This window comes from Alternaria triticimaculans (genome assembly GCF_023758025.1).
Source record: "Alternaria triticimaculans strain BMP 0046 chromosome Unknown scaffold_53, whole genome shotgun sequence".
Lineage (NCBI taxonomy): Eukaryota > Fungi > Ascomycota > Dothideomycetes > Pleosporales > Pleosporaceae > Alternaria > Alternaria triticimaculans.
The window spans coordinates 1-19978 of record NW_026056010.1 but is presented as its reverse complement, the minus strand read 5'-3'; the positions used below and the strand labels follow the sequence as shown (position 1 = coordinate 19978).

Sequence of the window (19978 nt, the reverse complement as noted above, 5' to 3'; positions counted from 1 at the left end):
GGAGGTGTTGAGAGAGTGCGCGCGATATGACGTGAGGAACGAGCATTCGCAACGGCGCTGGCTGCGCTGCCGGGATGGGGCGTCGGACAAGACAGTGCCGGTGAGCAGGCGCATCCCCAGCGGGCGGCGACAGTGAATGCGCGTGATATACTAGACAGTGAGAGACTCGGGTGTTGGATTGGACGTCAAGATTGCGTCTGGTTGCGCGTGAGAAGTTGGACCGCCATCACATGTGAAAGATGTCTTGCGCCCACCTGCTGAGCCCACTAGCGCCCACCACCTCGCTTGCTCCTTCCCTGCTCCCGGCCGCCAAGCTCTCCGAACCCTCAAAGGATGACATGCATCCACATCACATTACATCGACCTGGTTACTGTCATCACAGCATCGCTCAGGAACAGGAACTAGCTCCAACTATCCGCATGCCCTTCGTTGGCGTCCTATACACATCAACGCCTCTCCCTCTGTCCAACACCTCAATCCTGCTCGGACAAACCTTCTCACCGCAACGAGCCGTCTCGCCGGGATCCGAGTGCGCCTAGAGATCAAGAAGGGAATCTCCTCCGCCATTTTCTTCAATGGCGCGCGACCGTGTCCCAGCACTCTTCTGCGGTCCGAAAATTGCAGTGGCGGCACACGACTGTCTTTTCGTTGGCCGACCCTACCGTAGCTCCCGTCCGATCACCTCTAGTTTGCGCATCCCAGGGGTCAATCTGGGGAAACGATGACTGTTGCTACGCTTTATTCCCTCTGATCGAGCACTCGATCTTGTCGACCATCCCACCCCCGGTTTGTTCCGTGACTGCTCCTCATTTCATTACACTGTAGCCACTGTGTCGGTGCCTGCCTCGGCTGCCCACCAGCGATCTACAATGCTTGTGTCGAGCCCGAACCTCGTACGACACTACGATTTGTTAATCTCCAAGTACTAGCTGTTCCCCATACTTTGTTCTTCGCATTCGCTACTGCTTCCTCTTTCCGGAGCACTATGGTTATGTCGACATGCTATTTCCTTCCGCGGCAGGACCCCGCGTACTTACCACTTGCGACAGCATTTCGGGTCAAGCATCCACCATTGTTACCACCTTCGATGTTATAGCCAGCAACTCACATATAATCTAGCATCGAAGTCTATTCGAGCATGCGACCAGTCAGTATGGTAATGCTACACGTCATTCGAGGTACACTTGCATCGCCCCGACATTCTCACCGAACAAATCAAATCTCCAAAAGGACAACATCCGTCAAACAACTCTTGCATATAACAGCCCTACAACCATCTGCATCAAGGCCTTCCCTTGCGTATCTCGACACATATCATTGCTGTGCCATGTAAGCTGGCATGCATGGACAAACCATCTACACCAACCCCATCTAACCCAATCGGGAAAGGGCGCAGATGGCCCGTAATCTACCAAGCCAACACCAAGATACTCAGCCATTCTCCAAGATACTTGCGCAAAAGTAAATTTGGGAACAAGACCGAGTCAACCGAGATGCGTCGTGTTCATCTGTCCTCAGCGCCCCTTTCATCAAGTGGGGCGTGCAACATAAAATAACTCTGAGTTCAGATCACTTCTTCCAGCTTCTTCTGTGAACTCCAATCTTTCTTGTTCAGATACCTAGGCAATGGATATTCTTAGCCTGATCATCATTCTCTTGATTCTTCTTACCATGCTCCTCTGTGTTCTCTGGAGTCCAGCACCCCTACAGCCACCACAAACACCACCGATGCCTCTGTCACCAGCTCATGAAGACCCAAAAGCACGACTTGACGACATGGTCTAAGAAATACATTTATATTCTGTCAGACACCAATTTACCATATCATCACCGAGCAAGCGAGATCACAAACACCGCGCGGCCCATAAGACACAACCCCAGTCTAACGTCCATGGAATCCTACGTTAAGCCCCTTCGGGTCAAAGGCGCGAGTACTCCATACAGTACGTACGACGCAAAACCTCAATACCGAGTCTCTCGCGCGATAGACCCGTTACGGTCGACGTATGACGAGGAACTCTCCAGCCTTCAGATGATAAGACTCAAAGACACATCTCGATACGGTTCATGCCGCGAGCAAACCGGAGCATATAACAACGTCGGATCCGCTCCATCTTCTCGCTACATCCAAAACCATCCGTTCCCATACTCGAACCACGTCATGGATTCCCCCACCGTCATCCTCATCATCATCCTCATCTTATTCACTGTAGCACTTTACTTCCTCTGGAAACCACCACTACGACCACTTCCACTATCACAAATACCAGCGATCTCGATACACGACCCACAGGACAGCAGTGTCGCAAAGACCAAGTTTCCGGTTATGAGGTACTACGAAATTTCTGCGACGGAATGACTATGGCTTACGTACTTCATAAGCTATGAGCAGGATGGTTAGGTTTAGAGGGTACTTGGCCTGCGGGGAGCATTATCGTCCCGACTAGACCAGACCAGACGAATACGTGGCAGACGATGGACGCTGGCACCCCTTCCAAAGTAGTAGACGATATGGTTCTGTCGACGGAATTAGTACGATGGGATCTTTTCAATCGCCGCCGCGATGTCAGGGGGGTTGGGTTTAGAGTGAGGGCACGAAGATGATAACTCGACTGGAGATGGGGATGGATGGAGAAATCGAGAACGCGGGGAAGGTTTTGTCAACTGCAGAAAAAGAGTTATCTAATCAGATAAATAGGAGCGAGATAAGTAGGCCTTAGGATATAAGCAGTTGTTATATTAGAAGGTGAGAAGAGAATATGTTGAACCTTTTAACAATGAACAGCAACCTCTCTCTCTCACATAAAAGCCCATCTATCATTTCCCCCATACCCATATCCACACCCATCCACACCCATCCCAACCCAACCCATCCCCACATCCACCCACCCATCTCGCCCCCCTACAACCCCCTCACAATCTTCACACAGTGCAGCAAACACCGCGTATAATCGCTCCAACTCCCTATTACTGCGCAAAGAGCAGAAGAGACTTCCAGTAAACGAGACAGATGCGAGGTATTATACACGATCCTTACTCCGCTTTGAGAAGACTGTGCGGGTGATGCTAGGTGCTTGATACTGAAGTTGAAAGGGAGGGAAGGAAAGGTGCAAAGGGACCCAGCGCCGGGTTGCTATTCTTGGGATGTATGTCGGGACTTCTCTTTCTCCTCCTCCTTGTATATCCAACCCCTCTTATCCCTACTCCAGCCACCTATCGCGCTCCCTACAACCCCCCTCACAATCTTCTCATAGTGTGAATGACACCGCGTATAATCGCTCTTCCTCCCGGTTACCAGCAGAAAAACTTCTAGTGCCGAGACGATGAAGGTGTTATACACGTTGTCATTCTCACTATGAGAAGACTGTGCGGGGGAGATGGTAGGTGCTAGGTGCTCGACACTGAGTATTCGTAGATTTGGAGGGGGAGAGGGACGGAGGGAAGGTGAACTGGATACCATGCGGTAGACAGCGCGTGTCATGCCTGATGAAGACCTCGAGAACACAAACTTCCACCTCCGCCCCTCCTCCACCCCGCCGCCTCCCCTCCGCCTCCCCCACCCACCCGAGGTGAATAGGCCCCGCGCCGGGCTTGCTGTTCTTGATATATGCGTTGGGGGTTCCAAGGTAGGTAAGTAGGTAGGTAGATAGGTAGGTAGGTAGCAAGACCGATTGCATGCTGCTGCCTCGGCCACGGTCGAAGTCCTCGGGTAAACCCTTGTCTCTCGTGACGAGCCCTCTTTTGAAAGCCTGAGCTGGTGCTGTATCATTGCTGACGCGGAATGAATTTCAGCGTCGCCAACGATACAGCACCAGCCCAGGTTCTTAGAAGAGGGCCCGACGATGGCATGTGCTCTGCGCGGGCAGGCTTGCATGTTGTAATGCACAAAGCATGTGTTATCCGCGGTCGGTGACAGGGTGTTGGATGCCGCCGTAGAATCGGATGTGATGCGGCCTATATCTTGGACGAGCTTGGAGGCGTTATGGCGTGGCGATGTCCTTCTTCTTCCTCGGTAGTTGTAACTGGGACAATCGACAGGCCTCGGGGAAATGTTCCCGTAACTAATGTCGACATGCTCGTTAAAAACCAGGTATTCCGTTTCGCGAACCTCCTGATCTTTCATCCGAACGGCGCCAGTAGAAGCGTAGCTCCAACCCCCAACGCAACAACCATAATGCCCACTCCTCTAGCACTCACCACCGCACCCTTCGAAGGCAACGGCGCACCCTTGAGTTCCATATCCGTTGGCCTTGCCACCACATCCACAGCATCGAAATACGCATACTTGACCCTCTCGCCATCCTGCAAATTCTCATTCGTAAGCACACTCGCCTCATTCGGAAAATCCATAATCGGTACCGCAGGATAGAAACCCTTGTTCTGGATGATATACTGCGCCAGCGCATACAACGCATAGTTCTCCGCATTGTTGGCAGCGTCGTACGACATTTGTGTTGAGAGGACGGCGAGGAGCTTGGAGCGCGTGGCGCCGTAAGCGTATTTGAGAGTTTGGAAATCGGTGGGTGTTTCGGGTTGTTCGTTGAGGACGCCGGCGAGGACGGACGTGTTCATTGCGCCTTCGGAGACGGAGATGAGCCACTCGGATGTGGAGTTCGGGGGCGCAGGCATGGGGCGTTGGACGACGGCTGTGCCGATGGAGGCAAAGTGCATCACCATGCGTGCCCAGAGGGAGGCGCGGTTGTAGTATTCCATCAGCCGGTCTTTTTCCATTTGATTGTCGGCTTTCTTGTTGATGCGGGTATTGAGCGAGTCCATGCGGAAGTAGTCGGAGCAAAAGACGATGTGCGGTTCGTTGCCGATGTTGTAGGCAGCGTGGTCGCCTTCGCGCTTGTTGCCTTTGTCGCAGAGGTCCATGGGGTCGTCGCAGCGGATGTGGATGTCGGAGTTTACGGCGCCGATTCCTCCTTCCAGGACGCCGAAGTTGGCGGCGCGTTGCAGGTTCGTGGCTATCATGTCGGTGTAGTTGGCGTTTATCGAGGGGCCGAAGAACTCTCGTGCGGGCTGCGAGGTCAGGTCGAAGGGCGTTGCGGCGGCGAAGAGAATCGTCATCTCGGAGAAGCCATCGCGGATGTCTTCAATCTCGGAGAAGTCGCAGCCCTCGCCACCCGTGAGAGCTGTCGCGTAGGTAGGCCTGTCCGCGCCCTTGTCGTCGCCGATAACGCCATCGGGGGCTGCGTATGCGCGTGCTACGAGGCCAGCGAGGAGTACGGGAGGGAGGTGCAAGAGCGAGTGGAGCGTCAGCATGTCGACGAAGCTGCCGGTGACAGCTCGGTCGATCGAAATGTTAACGCGAGATGTTGGGAATTGCGGGCATGGAGGTTGTGCCGATCCTGTTCAAAAACGAGGCAATGATGTACCGTTGCAGTGAACCGCGTTCGTCACGCGGGAACAGGGCGGAACGGGGAGTGCAGGCTTCAAGGATGCCGTTAGCAGAGGGCATGAGGTTCGGATGGAAAAAGTAAAGCGCATGAAGGGGCCAAGTACCCGTGCAGCCATGCGAGGCTGATCCCCAGTTTTCTGACTCTCAGACGCGGTCAGACGCTTAGACACGATACTCTGAGACGGTAGTCTTCGCATGCGGCCGAACTCTGATGTTGGCATTGATCTGGGAGCAACAATCATGGCGGTTCCCAGTCTTTTCCAGGAAGAGCTTTCATCTGAATCGCATCTTCATGAGCATCCATATCGTGGAATGCGCTCTTTGTGCAAGCGGGAGGTGGTGTCGCAAGTCGCTGGATGAGGTAGGATCGGCTGGCAGATGAAACGCGAAGGTGGCGCCAAGACCTCGCCAGCACCACTCCGCTATGCATCGTCGAGATATGATACCAACAAGATACTTTTGTTTGAACCGAGGTAAACAGCATCTGATTGCGACCACATTTCAACTAGAGTGGTCACGGTTGCGCAACTCAAGGACAGTCGCGTCCAGGTGCAAGACAACCTTAGGAGCTAGGGCAATGAGTCAATGTGCTCGGCACTATCCGCTTCATTCTGGTGTGTGGCATGCATAATAGACGATGACGAAGACATGCGATCCGTCGTCTCTTCTAGAGTTGATGAAGGATAGTTCTGTTTCGTTTGGTATACGTACTCCCACTGCATCTAGGACGAGAGATCTGTATTCGATATGGCCATAAAGTGCGAACACCCCACGGGGATGATCTCATCGTCACATGCCCTGGACGGCACTCTATCAAAGTGCAGATGAACGTGCAGTAGCCTGAACACATCGAGCCACCATGACTATTAGCCGCCCACGAGCAAGATACGGCACACCGACAGTTCGCCATACTGAGAGAACCCGTTCAGTGCCAAACAAGCGGTCGGCAGCAGCGTGGGGAGGGTGTTCGCTGGACGGGCACCGCCCCGCTTCTGTTGGCAGCCGTCCATATGCACCTTACCGCTCCAATCAATCCACCTCCTCACCCGTACAGCGGGTCGTCGAGTATCGGCGTGGCGCAACAGCGGATAGTCTGGCGAGTAGTTCAGACCTTGATGTATGAAGTGGTGCGTAAAGAGGGTGGGCAGCGGGGTCATGTCCGGTATCTCGTCACCACAGCAGAGCCGCAAGTCTGCAGGTATTTGTGCTGCGCTTAGCTCCCCAGATAGATTCCTTCGCCTGAGATACGAGGACGCCGTTTCGCCGTGACTGAACAAGTCAGTTTCGGTTCTTAATAGCAAACGGATCACCCCACAGACAGCGAGCGGGAGTCGACACGCTAAGCCCTACCCTTCCTGCTAGCATCGCCAACACTCCACCATGCCGGGCGAAGATACGACGCCCTCGCGACCACCCAGTGAGTTCTGATTCGCTTGCATGCAATGCCGTCGTTCGCAAGGCTGTCTTCAGCCTTCTCTCCAATGAATCTGCGTACGAGGCTGAGGCTGATCCCCCGTGCGCCACAGCAGCCCACCCCGCCAGTCCCACGGCGAGCATGTCGCTGGCCGCCGCCCTCAGACACGACAATAATAATCGCGTCTTGACCCGCCCGTTCGACGACTGGGTCCAACAGCCCGACGTTTCCGCGCGACTAGTCCTTTTCTCCGAGGAGTACCTGCAAGGGCTTCCTCAGACGGATACAGAGCATCTACTGCGTGCGACCGGGAGCACAATCAAGAGCGGTTCGTTATCGTCGATGGCTCCTGGGGCTCTCCTCCACCAGCACAACCCAACCCACAACCCTCCTTCACTCCGCTCCTGCATCACCGATATCACCGACGCCACGCCCACCGAAACAAGCATAAGCACCGGCCTCGTCAGCCAACTGTCTGGCGTCCCGCTCCTCGAAGACAACAACGGCGTGTTGGAGATACCGCCCGCACACTTCCGCACCCCCGTCTACGAATGCGCCTTCTGGTTTCTGAACTGCAACTACGTCTCGCAGAACAAAGAAGAGTGGGAAACACACTGCCACGCACACTTCCGCGGCGAGGAACCACCGCTGACTGCCCAATGCCCGCTGTGCGACTGGGAAGTAACGTGTGATCAGGGGAGGCAGGCGTGGAAAATGCGTATGAACCATTTGGCGTACGAGCACACGATGCGGGGGCAGACATTGCGGACTTCGCGACCAGATTTCCGGTTGTTTGAATACTTGTGGCAGAGAAGGTTGATCGATAGTGAAGACCTGAAGGAGTTGAAGGGTGGGAATCATAATTTGACACATCCGCCGGGGAATTTCGTTGAGATGAATGGGAGTAGGCGTGAGAGAGATGGTAGGAGGCATCGCGCGCAGCATGCGAGGGTGCCGAGACCGCCTGAACCGCGCCGGTACTGAGGGCGATGGGGCATGTTTGATGGGCTTCACCCCATCTCTTGCCGTTAGTTCCCACTTCTCTCGTCTTTCTTTCTCTTCCCAATTGCTCTTCTCTTCTCATACCTCTTCCTTTCCACTTGATATCTGTCCGCAGAATGGCATACCCAGGACACAAAAGCATAGCTCAGGCGTTACGGAGTACAACCCCATCTTTCCTATCTCTTTCTTTGGAGCGCTTTGGAAGTAGGAAGGAAGCCAGTCGCGCAGGCAACGAGCTATCAGCTCCATATACGCGAACCTCAAAACATACGTAGCTAGTTCCTTCTTCATGGCTTACGGCGCAATTCAATCATATATCCACTCCCCTAGCCTCCCCCAACGACAGATTTACTGAATGTGATTCGTCACATCCGCAGCAACTTGACCTCATACCGTCATCTTCAGCAGCACGAAAATGGCTCAGGTCCAGAAGCGAAAAGCGCGCTGCGCGTCTGCCTGATTTCGCGTGTGGTGACACCAATATAGGCTAGCGGGGTTTCCGGATTGGGGAAGAGGCTAGCCGTGGAGCCTAGGTGGAATTTGGGGTAAAACATTGTGCATCGAGTGTTTCGTTGGCATCAATAGAATTGATTTCATGCTGTCTGGGGTCGCGCGTTGGGTGCAATTTGTGAGTGGGTCGATGGAATTCAGCGAGGGGGGAATTGGGGCGGCTAAGGCGTACGCGCAGAACGGATGTCAAATGGTGGGATCACATCATCACTACTAGCTAGTCTTTGAAGTTGAACAATTCGTCATTCATATATGCATATCCATCAAGCTCTCTGCTTGTAATGTACTATCATCCAGTTAATCTGCGCCAGCTCTTGCCAGCCGATTCCCGTTCTCCACCATCGTACCGCGTGCCAATCATGACAACACTGCACGCTTAGTAGACGTAGAAAGTCATGTTCTCGCTATCCTGCTCGCGCAGCTTCTTGTTCTTGCGGGTAAAGAGAATCTTCGCCACCCACGCCAACAGCGCAGTCATAACGGAAAACGCAGCCGAGGAGCTGAGCGCGATGATGTAGCGAGGCTCGTCGGACTTGGGCCATAGGTATGGTGTCCTGGTATCCATGTTAGCAACAGATCCTCTGAGATGTTGAGGAATGGAGGGGCGTGGAGGAACTTACCAGATAAACGAAGCGTTCATAACCGTCGTCACAATACCAATAGCAACAGCCTTCTTCTCGGGCGTCTGACCGCATGTCGATCCACACCAACCCAAGATGAGCGAATTAACACCATAAGTGCCAATGGTGAAGATGATCATAGCGACGTAACGACCCGCTGTACCGATCTCAGCACAAGCCAGTCCAAAACCAAAGGTAGCAACAGCCTTGGAAATAGTAATATGCCAAGTACGCTCGTTGAACTTTCCAGACGACCACGAGACAGCAATCGTAACAACACCAGCAATGAGGTAAGGCGGGCAGGTCAAAACCAGCGTGATGGTTTTGCTGAAACCCAGAGTCTGGACAACGGTAGGGAAGAAGTTCTTGAACCTAAAGATGAGTGTACGAACGTCAGTAATTTATCTTCACATACAGTTCGTTACATGGATATTTACTAACCCGTTGGCGGCAAGATGCATATGAGCCATGAAAGCGAAGATCCAGACCATGGGGTCCTTGCCTGCTTGGCGGAAACCAGCCCAGACGGACGTCTCACCCTTGTTGCCGACGGTGTCGAGGGCCATGCGGTTGGTGGCTAGGTCGCGCTCTTCTTGTGTGAGCCACCATGTGTTGTGCGTGAAGTCTGTGGAGGTGGAGGGGCGAAGTCAGTGTATGTCTCACATGCACTTCGTACAGTCGTTCTGAGAACTTACCAGGGAGCAGGAAGAAGCCAACAACGGCGATGACAAAGGTGACAGCACCCTGGAGGATAAACAGCCAGCGCCATCCCGTGATGCCAGCGACGTCGCCGAGACCGTGGAAAATGCCTGCGGCGATGAGGCCGGCGAAGGCGGTCGCGAGGATGTTTCCGGTGTAGAGAATGGCAATGCGGGTGGCGACTTCCTTGCGGGTGTAGAACATGGAGAGCAGGTAGACGGCGCCGGGGTAGTAGGGCGCTTCTGTTACGCCGAGGAAGAAACGGGTTAGGAGGAGGCCGGTGAAGTCTTTGGAGAGGGCTGTCAAGGCGGACACGACGGCCCAGAGCATCATGCAGCAGCCCATGTAGCGCGATGGACGGGTGCGGTTCAGGAACATGTTGCTGGGGATTTGGCCGAGGAGGTAGCCGACGAAGAGGATGGACACGCAGGTTTGGTATTGCTCGCTGGTGAGGTTTAGGTCTAATTCGAGTTCGTCGAGGCGGGCTAGGGCGATGGCGTTGCGGTCTAGATAGGGTGGGTTGTGAGTGCATGCTTCAAAGGAGATCAGTGTGACAGTGGAGTAACATACCAAGGTAGTTGAGCCAGTACATGCTCCACAACATGGGCATAATCCATCGGTCCAGCTTCTTGACAAGCGCAATCTCTCGTGGATCAGTCTTCTCGTAAGCACCAGAGTAATCCACCTTGCCGACAATGGGCACAGGCTTCATGAGCTCCTCATCCCGAGTCATCGTCTGCTCGAGCATGACGACATCGTTCTTCTTCTCAGTCATGATGGGTGGTCGTTCAAAGAAACCTCTCTGAAAAGATAAGAGTATTAAGTATGAAGAGGTATAGGGGTAAGACGCCCGTTGGATCACCGAAGCCCTCGCTGGTTGATCTGGGGAAATCAACAATCCGGGGAGACGTGGAGTAGCACTCTTATACACCATCCCATCCCCGCCCTCCAGCGTCGCACAAGTGCAGTGGATCCCATACTTTCGCCCCAGATCCTTCTCTCCACACAACCTTGGAAACCATGTTCCGAAATCACACGACAATTGTCTTAGGTACCTCCGCGCATGCATGCGTTCCAAGACATGGTAAGCGCGCTTCTTCCGGCCGCCTTGGAAATACACTTGAGGCTGAATGGGCGCTGGGGGAATGGGGTCGCGGGGTCCCCGAAGGCAAGTCTGCCCGCTGGCTTGGTCTTGGAAAAGGACTATCATTGTGCGTTCTGCCGAATCGCGAAGATGCAAACGTGCGGCACACAAGCTCGGAGGGCGTACCCTAGGTGCTGGGCGTGCTTAGTGCTGGGTTGGCTTTGCCGCCTCCGGTGGTTTTTTGGGCAAGGACAGGTATGTCGGAGCCGGTGGTCGGTGGTCTCGTGTTCGGTCTAGTGGTGCCCGCATCGTGAACTTTGCTGTTCAGCGGGGAGTAGGCGCTCACGTAGTGTTGGTACAACCTTCAACGAGGGACGCAGCACTCTGGCGTAGAGTTGACGGCTTCCATCATGCCATCCCTTGCTCTTCCTCCTCCCCAGTCCATCCTGGCTGACGTCGCAATGAGGACACGAAATACGGTCCCTCGTCCCGGGAAGGTAACCCGCAAAATACCAAGACTCTTTCCTGACATGAACGTCGCATTGATACTCCGAGCCCACTACTCGTGACTGGTTCCGGTGAGGAGCCCAGCCCCGACCCTGGAGTCTTCGTGGTCTTGTCGCAGAGAAAAGGCACATTGGCAAGCCACCGAAATCTTGGTGTTGCGCCATGTCGCGCGAGGTCAAGTGTTTTCATAGCTTGTCAGTCGAGGCCAACGTCGCACTTGGGCCTAGGCCAAGGGGGCCGAGACACGTCCAAGATCTTGAGCCTGCGCTGCCATTGCGGGGAAACTAGATGGCGTGCACGCTTGTCGCACGGATGGGGTGTTAGACGCGGTCTTTCGGTGCGTGGTTTATGGGTCCCCACCAGGTTTCTGGATGACACAAGTCCGCGGTGGGATTGGTTTGCGGTTTAGCCTGAGGTTTCGTCTCGAGGCCGCTGGCTGGGGAGAAGGAGCTAAAAGTCTTTCCGCTGTGGATTGGGCCAATCAACGCGGAGCCAAGTCAGTCCGCCGGGCCTTCATCGTCTTGGCCATCATCCAACAAAGGAATATCCCACAACTTTGCTTGGTTTCTCCACGGGGCAGACCGGGTTCGTCTTTCGGTACTTGGTGATGCTAAACAATGAGACGCCGCATTGATGGTTCTTGGTAAATGGCTAGTTGCCGTCTAAGCGGTGCGGCTGGTGTGCAGCGGTGCCTCATCCGAGCCTGTGCCATGGAAGGATCACAGTAGAGATCGTTTAGGCCATGTGCTCAAGAGAATTTGTCGGGTCGTCCTCGTGCTTCACGGCCGTGTTCACCTGGTGTGCGGGTGCGATAGCGAAGGGAGGTGGCCAACGGATCGCGAAAACGTCCACTACCCCATGGGGTTGTGGAGCGAAACGGTTTACCAGCACTTTGGAAACCTTCTGGTGCGTTGTCGATCACTGCTACCACGAGGTCGTCTGGAAGCAGCGACCAAAGGTGGACGTCCAAGTGTTGCTTGCCGCGATAACGACCACCACGACGGCGAGTACACCACTACTTATAACGTTACTCACGGAAAAGTATCCGTACACTGCTGTCAGGTGCCCAACCGAGGTATTGTGCGCCTACTGACAACAAGCGGGGACCTTCTGAACGTTAAGGCCGCCTGCTGCGCATTATGGGCTGTGCTACCAATGAAGAAAGTCTAAGTACGAGAAATTACCAAAGTACAACAAGCATATCTACGGATACGATCTATTCAAGACTCGCAAATCAAAACGCTGACCGAGATCTCCAGGTCTCACACCCACGCCTCCAACTCCTTCTCAGTCCACTCCCACAACTCCTTCGCCAACGCCCGATCCCGCCCCAGCTTCGTACTCGGCGTAGTCTTCACACCCACCGGCTCATAATAAGCTCCATTGACCAAGTTCTCCTTCTTGGTAGTAGCCGCCCACGTCTGATTGTACGCACCCTGTTCGGTATCGAGCCAATTTCCACCGGAGATGATATTCACAACCTGACGATCCATAAAGTTCGTGCTCGCGAAAAGGTCCGTCTTAATAAAACCAGGATGCACCGCCACAGACGTGATACTCGGGTGATGAGCAGCCAACTCAGTCGCGTAAAGCAGATTGGCTAGCTTGGACTGGCCGTAGCAGACCCATTTGTTGAAGCTGAAGAAAGAGCCGTAATTTGCGCCTTTGATCTTGAGCTTTGAGAACTCGATGCCGGTGGAAGGCACGTTTTGTTTGTAGGCTACGGATGAGAGGTTGACGATGCGGACATCAGCGTTGGGCTGCGATGCGGTGTTGAGCATGACGGGCATGAGCAGCTTCATGAGTAGCGCGTGGCCGAGGTGGTTCGTTGCGAATTGTATTTCGTAGCCGTCTTTGCTTACGTCGTCGGGTACGGCCATGATACCCGCGTTGCACATAAGAACATCGAGGCGATCAGATGACGACAGGAACTGTTTGGCGGCAGATTGGACGGATGCGAGACTTGCGAGGTCGCACTCGATGAAGGTTACTTTGGTGGAGGGTGAGGCTTTGGCGATCCTGGAGATGAGTTCATTGGCGCGGGTATTGTTGCGGCCGCTGAAGAAGATGTGTGCAGGGTTATGGGATGCGAGGAAAGATATCGATGATGCTCCAAGACCAGTGGTGCCTGTGAAGGTTAGTGAGGGGGTTGCTGGATCGGACGTAAAGGACGCCACATACCACCGGTGATCAGGAACACTCTGCCAGACTGGTCGGGAATATCGGATGCGGGGTTGAACTTGATGTTGGACACCATGTCGAGAGGATCTGTTCAGATGGCTTTCAGGGTAGTAAGTTCCAAGGTTTGTTCGACTTGTTGTGATTGTGTTGCAGAGTCGTTGGCAGGCTTGAGATGCCGAACGATAGCCATCGCAGCCTGCTATCTAAATACTTCATCTCTTGCGCCTCCATATCTGTGTGGTTGGCCTTATGTGAGGTATGTGGAGGATAATCGGCATGATGTTGGCATCGTTCCGGCCCTCTATGCGAGGGATGTGGCTTCAACGTCATCGGGGGCCAAAGCCACGGCCGTTGCTGCGAGCGAAGCGCCACACCGTGCGACCACGCCCTAACATTGCGCCGACTCACTCAAGCATTAACCTCCATCTCCGCGCATTAAGTACGAGAGGCCCCGGATCGACCTGCAATCGCCACTGCTATTTTCCTGTATCTCACTCTTCTTGTCTCTTCCTTTGATCGTCGTCATTCCTTCCTGTGGTGTTTCTAGCAGGGAGGAGCAGAGGCTGACAGCTGCAAGCCACCCAGGCATCAACGACGAATCACATCAAAACGGTTAAACAAGCTTCGATATCCACACAAAGCTCGATCATATCTCCGGATCTATACAGAGCCACTTCCGCGGCGGTCGTGTCTGGTTCGAGCGGCATTCGATTTCCCGGGTTGTGAAGAAACCCGCAGCCGTGCTTACTGACTCCCAACGGCCCGTCTTTCTCTTTGTTCTGCGTCTTTGTCTTTACGGAGCAACGATTACAGCAATTTATTCAACACTTAGTGAGCGCGGCTCGATTACCAAGACAGCCGCTGCTTGTTCACAGTTGGCGGATGGTTGCCCTACCGCCGTCGATGATATCACACTAGTCAGCTACACATATCTACTGTCACACGAAGTTCAAGACTTCTTGTAGCTAATCTCATAGCGATAGGAATGCGAACATGACGACTAAGCAAATCCGACAGGTCAAATTGGAGTTGCAGATTTACTACACCTCTATCTCGCTACTTTCCCTTGTATTCTTTCGGACCACATCCCCACTCTGACTCAGGATGTGTCATGAGATATTCAATAGATGGTATGTTGTTCTCGCCAGGGTTGGAAACGACCTCTGAGTCTGAGGTTGAGTCTGGCCCTCCCCCGCGCTGTTTACGTGTCCTAGCCATCCTCATTATCGCGTAATGCGGTGGGATATTTCTGTTCCAAGTCAGTATACGCAAGATGCCAGGAGAGATACGCAAAACAACCTACCCTTTCTTTTCTTGCAGCAGTTCTCGCCCAATTTTTATCAAGGTTTCCTCGTTGTCCTGAGAATAACCTGCCAGAATTGCCTCCTTCCTACAAGCAAGACGGAGCGCATCGGAGTAGCTGTATAGTCGCATTGCCGCGTAAGAGGCACCATTAGGATTTAGTCTCTCCTCGAACGGCAGAGCCTTCAGGTCATCTTTTTTCAAGCCGAGTTGTTTCTCGCACATAGTCTTGGTAAGACACTGGATCCCAATAGCATCGAGCGAGTTCTTGTCGTCGTCATTTTTGTTATTGGCAAGCCACTCTTTCCAATCTGTCTTCCCCTGCTTGTCTTTCCTTATCCGCTCCTCATTCGCGGCTTTCAGTCTGGCCTTTTCTGCAGCAGCTGCAAGTTCGGCTGGGGTCTTCGTCTTCTTCTTGCGTGATTTCTTGACTGGCGTGACGGGGTATTTGGACTTCTTGCTTGCTTTGTCGGGTGTGAGAGGCTCAAAGTCACTCTCTTCGGGCGTGGCCGGGCGTTTGCGTTTCGATCTATTCGCTGCTGTAGGAGAGGCTTCTACCTCCTCCTGCGGGGACAGAACTTCACGTTTAACTTTGACAGTTGATGAAGGTGGAGTCAGTAGTTGTTGTTGGGGTGGGGACAGCGAGGCGGGGTCCTCTTTAACGACAGGGTATGGCGTCTCTGCTGCCATTTTCGAATCTCGGCGACGAGGTGGCATGTTGGGTGAATTCGAAAGAGAAGTTCCCGAGGTCTTATAGCAGCGGCGGTAAGACACTTCTACAATGTCTTTGGGAGAAGCTCAACACATGTAAGACAATGCGATAAAGGTACTCAGGGAATAGCGACGTTGGAACAACTGTGCCGCTTTATCAACTTGCCTTCCAAGCAAGGGTTAGACTTGCTGCACACTGCGGGGTAAATGTACCAAAACAGTTATCTTGGATGCCACGTCAAGACGCATCGAGATATTGGTAAACTACCACAACTAGCAATATCGAGATTCTTCGGAATGATGGTGGTGCCTAGTACGACACAACGATGGTAGCCCCCACGTCAAGGCTCCGAGAAAACACTTGCTCACGAAAACAGGTTCACTGCACAAAGCCCAAGAACAAGACTAGGGCTTTCAGATTATTGAGAGTCTAGTAGCCACTCCGGTTATGGTCATCCCCATACTTCTCGCACATCAACCTATCCTCCTCATCCTCGCGCATCCGCCTGAGTTCGTCTTGTCGCATCGACTCTTTGTAGCGTGCAATCTCCGCCCCGGACCTTCCCCCTTTGGCATACAAGAGGTTGTCGTAATTACTGGAGAGTGTTAGCATCATTGCAGCTGCAGTATACATCGGTCGCTTACCCTCTGGCGTGTTTATCCGCAAACAGCTTCTTCCCTTTGGCAAGGAACTCTTGCTCGTTGTCCTGCGATACGCCGGCGAGCATGGCTTCTTTGCGAAAGGCTAGTTTCCCGCAATCATCCCATCTGTAGTCCCGCTGCGGCATCTGGTTGAATGCGTTCACGGAGGGGCGATGTGGGATGCACTTGAGCTCATCTGACTTCAGGTCGAAGAATGCCTTCGCGTTTTTGACGTTTACATTCTTTCCTAGCTCGCCGGAAGTGAGTGTCTCCTCGGTCTGGTTGTTGGATACCCAATCTTTCCAGTCCTTCTTCCATTGCGCGACTAGCTTCTTTCGCTCTCGCTCGGCTTTCTTCGCATCGGCAGCTTCTTTCCTCTTCGCTGCGTTGGCGGCTTTGACTGCGGCCTCTTCCTCTTTCTTCTTCGCCGACGCGAGCTTTTTCGCAAGCGCTTCTTCAGACTGTGCTGGCTTCTTAGGCGTTCTTGGTCCACGTGAGGCTTCGCTCTTCCTCGCTACCTTTGAGGGCGTCTTGGTTTCGGCATCGTCGTCGTGCTGTGCTGGTCGCTTAAGGTTGGGCGTTTGCGCTTGTTCAGCTGGTTTAAGCGGCTCGACCAACGTCTCTTCGATACCCGTTACTTTGGGCCCGTGCTCATCGGAATCCGGAGGGGGGGTTTGGAGTTGCTGGCGGCTCTCTGTTGATGATACCATCGCTGGATCGGAGTTCATGATGTCATTCAAGAGGGTTGAGTGCGAAGCTTGGAATAAACAGAAGGGTCAATGGCGTCGGATTGCTCAAAATACTACTAACGTTGGCAATTTGGAAACCAGAGATTACGGGAACCAGATGTGGCATTTGAAAACATATATACCGCGCACTGCGTTCGATCAAGAGACCCTGCAGCTGTGTCAACCTTATCGCATGGGGCTACAGGTGGGGTGGTGCCCGTGCCGCCAGGATGCCAGCCGTTTCCGGGCTACGTCACCCCCACCTCATTACCCCTGATGTCCCCACCATGTACCCTTCTCGTCACCAACCCTGAAACTGCTAGCACCTACATTAGTAATGCCTAATATCACGCTACAAAAGACGTTATAGTACATGCTTATAAGCTTATTAATTACTAGTCTACTTAATTTACTTATTACTTTTACTTACTTTAAACTTTAACTAAAATATATTTTACTTATTTTTATACTTTCTTTTAAAATTTATTTATAAGTATATTAATAATTATTTTATTAGTAGTAGTAGTATTATTAGTAAAGACTTTTTTATAAAGTTATTTAAGAGTTTTTAGCTTTATATATATAAAAAGCTTAATAATATTATTAAAAGTATTATTAGAGATAAAGATAGTAGTAACTTTATAATAAGTAATTGTAAAGAATAGAAAGGTAATAATAACTATTCTCTAATAATAAAATATAGCTTTGTTAAAATAAAGTAGTTAAATACTATAATAAATAGTATAACTAATAAAGATTGTAATAATTAATTATAGAGTAGATAGTAAGTAAAAAGTAATAATATTATTACTAAGTAAAGAATAACTATAGAAAATTACTATTTCTTTTATAGAAAATAGCTACTAGAATAATTATGTAAATATTTACCTATTTCTACCTAAAGATAAAGATTTATAATTAAATCTACTTAATTTCTAGATTTATAATCTAAGTCTACTAAATCTTTCTTATTTTCTAGATTTATAATCTAGACTAGTACTAATTATATTAGTCTATGCGTTATATTATATAAACTAATAATTAGTTTATTACTAGATCTTTTAGTAATTACAGAAAGAGAGATAAGAAGATAAAAGTTATTAAATTACGTAATAACTCTAATATTAACTAAGCTAAGATAAATAAAAGTATTTTAGAATCTTCTAGTATAGCAGATTAAAACTAGCTACTAAAATCTTAATTACGTAAGTAATTAGATTTACTAGAAATTTTTCTAATTTGTTAAGAAATTATAATAAGTATAATCTTAACAAAGCTTAATAATAAAAAGATAATAATAACTAAGTTATTATAATCTTTACATACTCTCTTAAGCTATAGTTTATAATAACTAAATAATAAGAGAATATAAGTAGTTTTTATAACTAACTTATTAATAATAATTTATATAAGAAGTTTTAATAACTATCTTAAAACTAAAAACCTATTTCTATTTTTATTTCTATTTACTAATATAAATAGTTATATAATAATAACTAAATATAAAGCCTAGACTAGAATCTCTAAGGTATAAGAACTTAGAGGTTAAAAACCTAAGTTCTGTAGTAATAGTATTAATATACTATTTTTATTATTATAAATAAATTATAATAATAATAACTAGTTATAAATAATTAATCTAGTTTAACTAGACTAATTCTATTTATAAAATCTTTAAATTTAGAATAACTAGTAGATTTAGTTAGATTATCTGCTAGAATAGTACTAGTATTTTTGTAAACTAGATTTATTTTATTATCTAGTAGATTTTCTCTAATAAAGTAATAAGTTATATCTACGTGCTTAGTTCTAGCGTAAAAAACAAAGTTTTTAGCTAGTTCTATAGCACTTAAAGAATCTATTTTAATAATATTAGTTCTATTAAAAATAGAACTAAATTCTTTAATAGAATTATTATTAAAAAGATCTTTAATAAAATTATTAAGATATAAACTTTCTTTAGTAGCTTCTTTTAAAGCTATATATTCTACTTCTACACTAGAAATAGCTATAGTTTTTTATAGTTTTAAAATCTAACTAATAGCTATATTATTATTATAATTACTTTTAGAATTATTTAAAATAAATATATTACCTGTAGTAGATTTTCGAGAATCTAAATTACCTCTCTAATCTAAATTACTAATACCTAATAAATTAATACTATTATTAATATTATTAATAGTATTATTATTAGAATTATTAGATTCTAAAGATTATAGAGTTAAATCTAAGCTATAATTACTAGTCTTTAATAAATAACTAAATATAAAATTTAAATATTTATAATGTTCTAGACTAGAATTAGATATAAATCTAGCTAGGTAATTTACACTATAAACTAGGTTAGGCCTAGTAAATATAGTTAAATAAATTAAACTACCTATTTCTTTTTAATAGTCTTTAATAATAGAACTATCTTCTAAATTTTTAGATAATTTAACTTCTATAGGTAAAAGTATAGATTTAGGCTTATTTAAAAGCTTATTATATTTAAATAATAGTTTATTAATAAAACTTCTTTACGTTATAATTAAAGATCTCTTAGATCTATCTCTAATTATTTCTACGCCTAGAAATTCTTTAATTTCTTCTAAATTAGTTATTTCTAATTTAGAAGTTCTAGTTAAATTCTTATATAACTTATTAACTAGATTTATATTTTTAGCAAATACTAATATATTATCTACGTGTGTAGCTAATATAATAGATTTAGTATTATATATAAAAATACTATTATCTATATTTAAAACTTTAAAATCTAGTTGTTCTAGAATTTTAGTTAAAAATAATTACTACTACCTAAAAGCTTATTTTAGACTATATAAAGCTTTATTTAATCTATAAACTAGATTATTAAAGTCTTTATTTAAAAAAGCTTTATTAATAAAGTCTATTAAACTTTTATCTATAATATCTTTTAAAGCTTCTTTTAAGATATATTCTTCTAGGCCTATAGGCAATTGTATATAAATATTATTATTATCTATTTCTATATTAGAAAAAGCTTATTTAATATTCTAAGTATAGATTTTCTAATCTAGATAGTAGAAAATAGCTAATAATAGCCTAATAATACTAGGCTTACTAGTAGAAGCAAAAGTTTCTTTATAATTAATATTATATTTTTATAGAAAGCCTTTAGCTACCTATCTAGCTTTATATTTTTTAATAGT

The 19978-nt window shown here is 48.5% G+C and overlaps 5 protein-coding genes across 5 annotated transcripts; all 5 read right to left on the bottom strand.

Annotated features, from left to right (window-relative positions):
* Positions 1-4120: 4120 nt before the first annotated feature.
* Positions 4121-5266, bottom strand: J4E78_011022 (uncharacterized protein; the record flags this gene model as incomplete). The annotated part of the gene is made up of 1 exon (XM_049371596.1): positions 4121-5266. One exon carries the CDS (start codon positions 5264-5266, stop codon positions 4121-4123), a length of 1146 nt encoding a protein of 381 aa, XP_049216678.1.
* A 3438-nt stretch (positions 5267-8704) lies between these two features.
* Positions 8705-10422, bottom strand: J4E78_011021 (uncharacterized protein; the record flags this gene model as incomplete). Its single annotated transcript, XM_049371595.1, has 5 exons — positions 8705-8882; positions 8949-9320; positions 9390-9573; positions 9644-10153; positions 10218-10422. 5 exons carry the CDS (start codon positions 10420-10422, stop codon positions 8705-8707), a joined length of 1449 nt encoding a protein of 482 aa, XP_049216677.1.
* Positions 10423-12500: 2078 nt separating this feature from the next.
* On the bottom strand, positions 12501-13495 carry J4E78_011020 (uncharacterized protein; the record flags this gene model as incomplete). The annotated part of the gene is made up of 2 exons (XM_049371594.1): positions 12501-13366; positions 13420-13495. The coding sequence occupies 2 exons, from the start codon at positions 13493-13495 to the stop codon at positions 12501-12503; spliced, it is 942 nt and encodes a 313-aa protein (XP_049216676.1).
* A 980-nt stretch (positions 13496-14475) lies between these two features.
* Positions 14476-15438, bottom strand: J4E78_011019 (uncharacterized protein; the record flags this gene model as incomplete). The annotated part of the gene is made up of 2 exons (XM_049371593.1): positions 14476-14668; positions 14723-15438. The coding sequence occupies 2 exons, from the start codon at positions 15436-15438 to the stop codon at positions 14476-14478; spliced, it is 909 nt and encodes a 302-aa protein (XP_049216675.1).
* A 424-nt stretch (positions 15439-15862) lies between these two features.
* J4E78_011018 (uncharacterized protein) lies at positions 15863-16802 on the bottom strand (the record flags this gene model as incomplete). Its single annotated transcript, XM_049371592.1, has 2 exons — positions 15863-16028; positions 16078-16802. 2 exons carry the CDS (start codon positions 16800-16802, stop codon positions 15863-15865), a joined length of 891 nt encoding a protein of 296 aa, XP_049216674.1.
* Positions 16803-19978: the final 3176 nt, after the last annotated feature.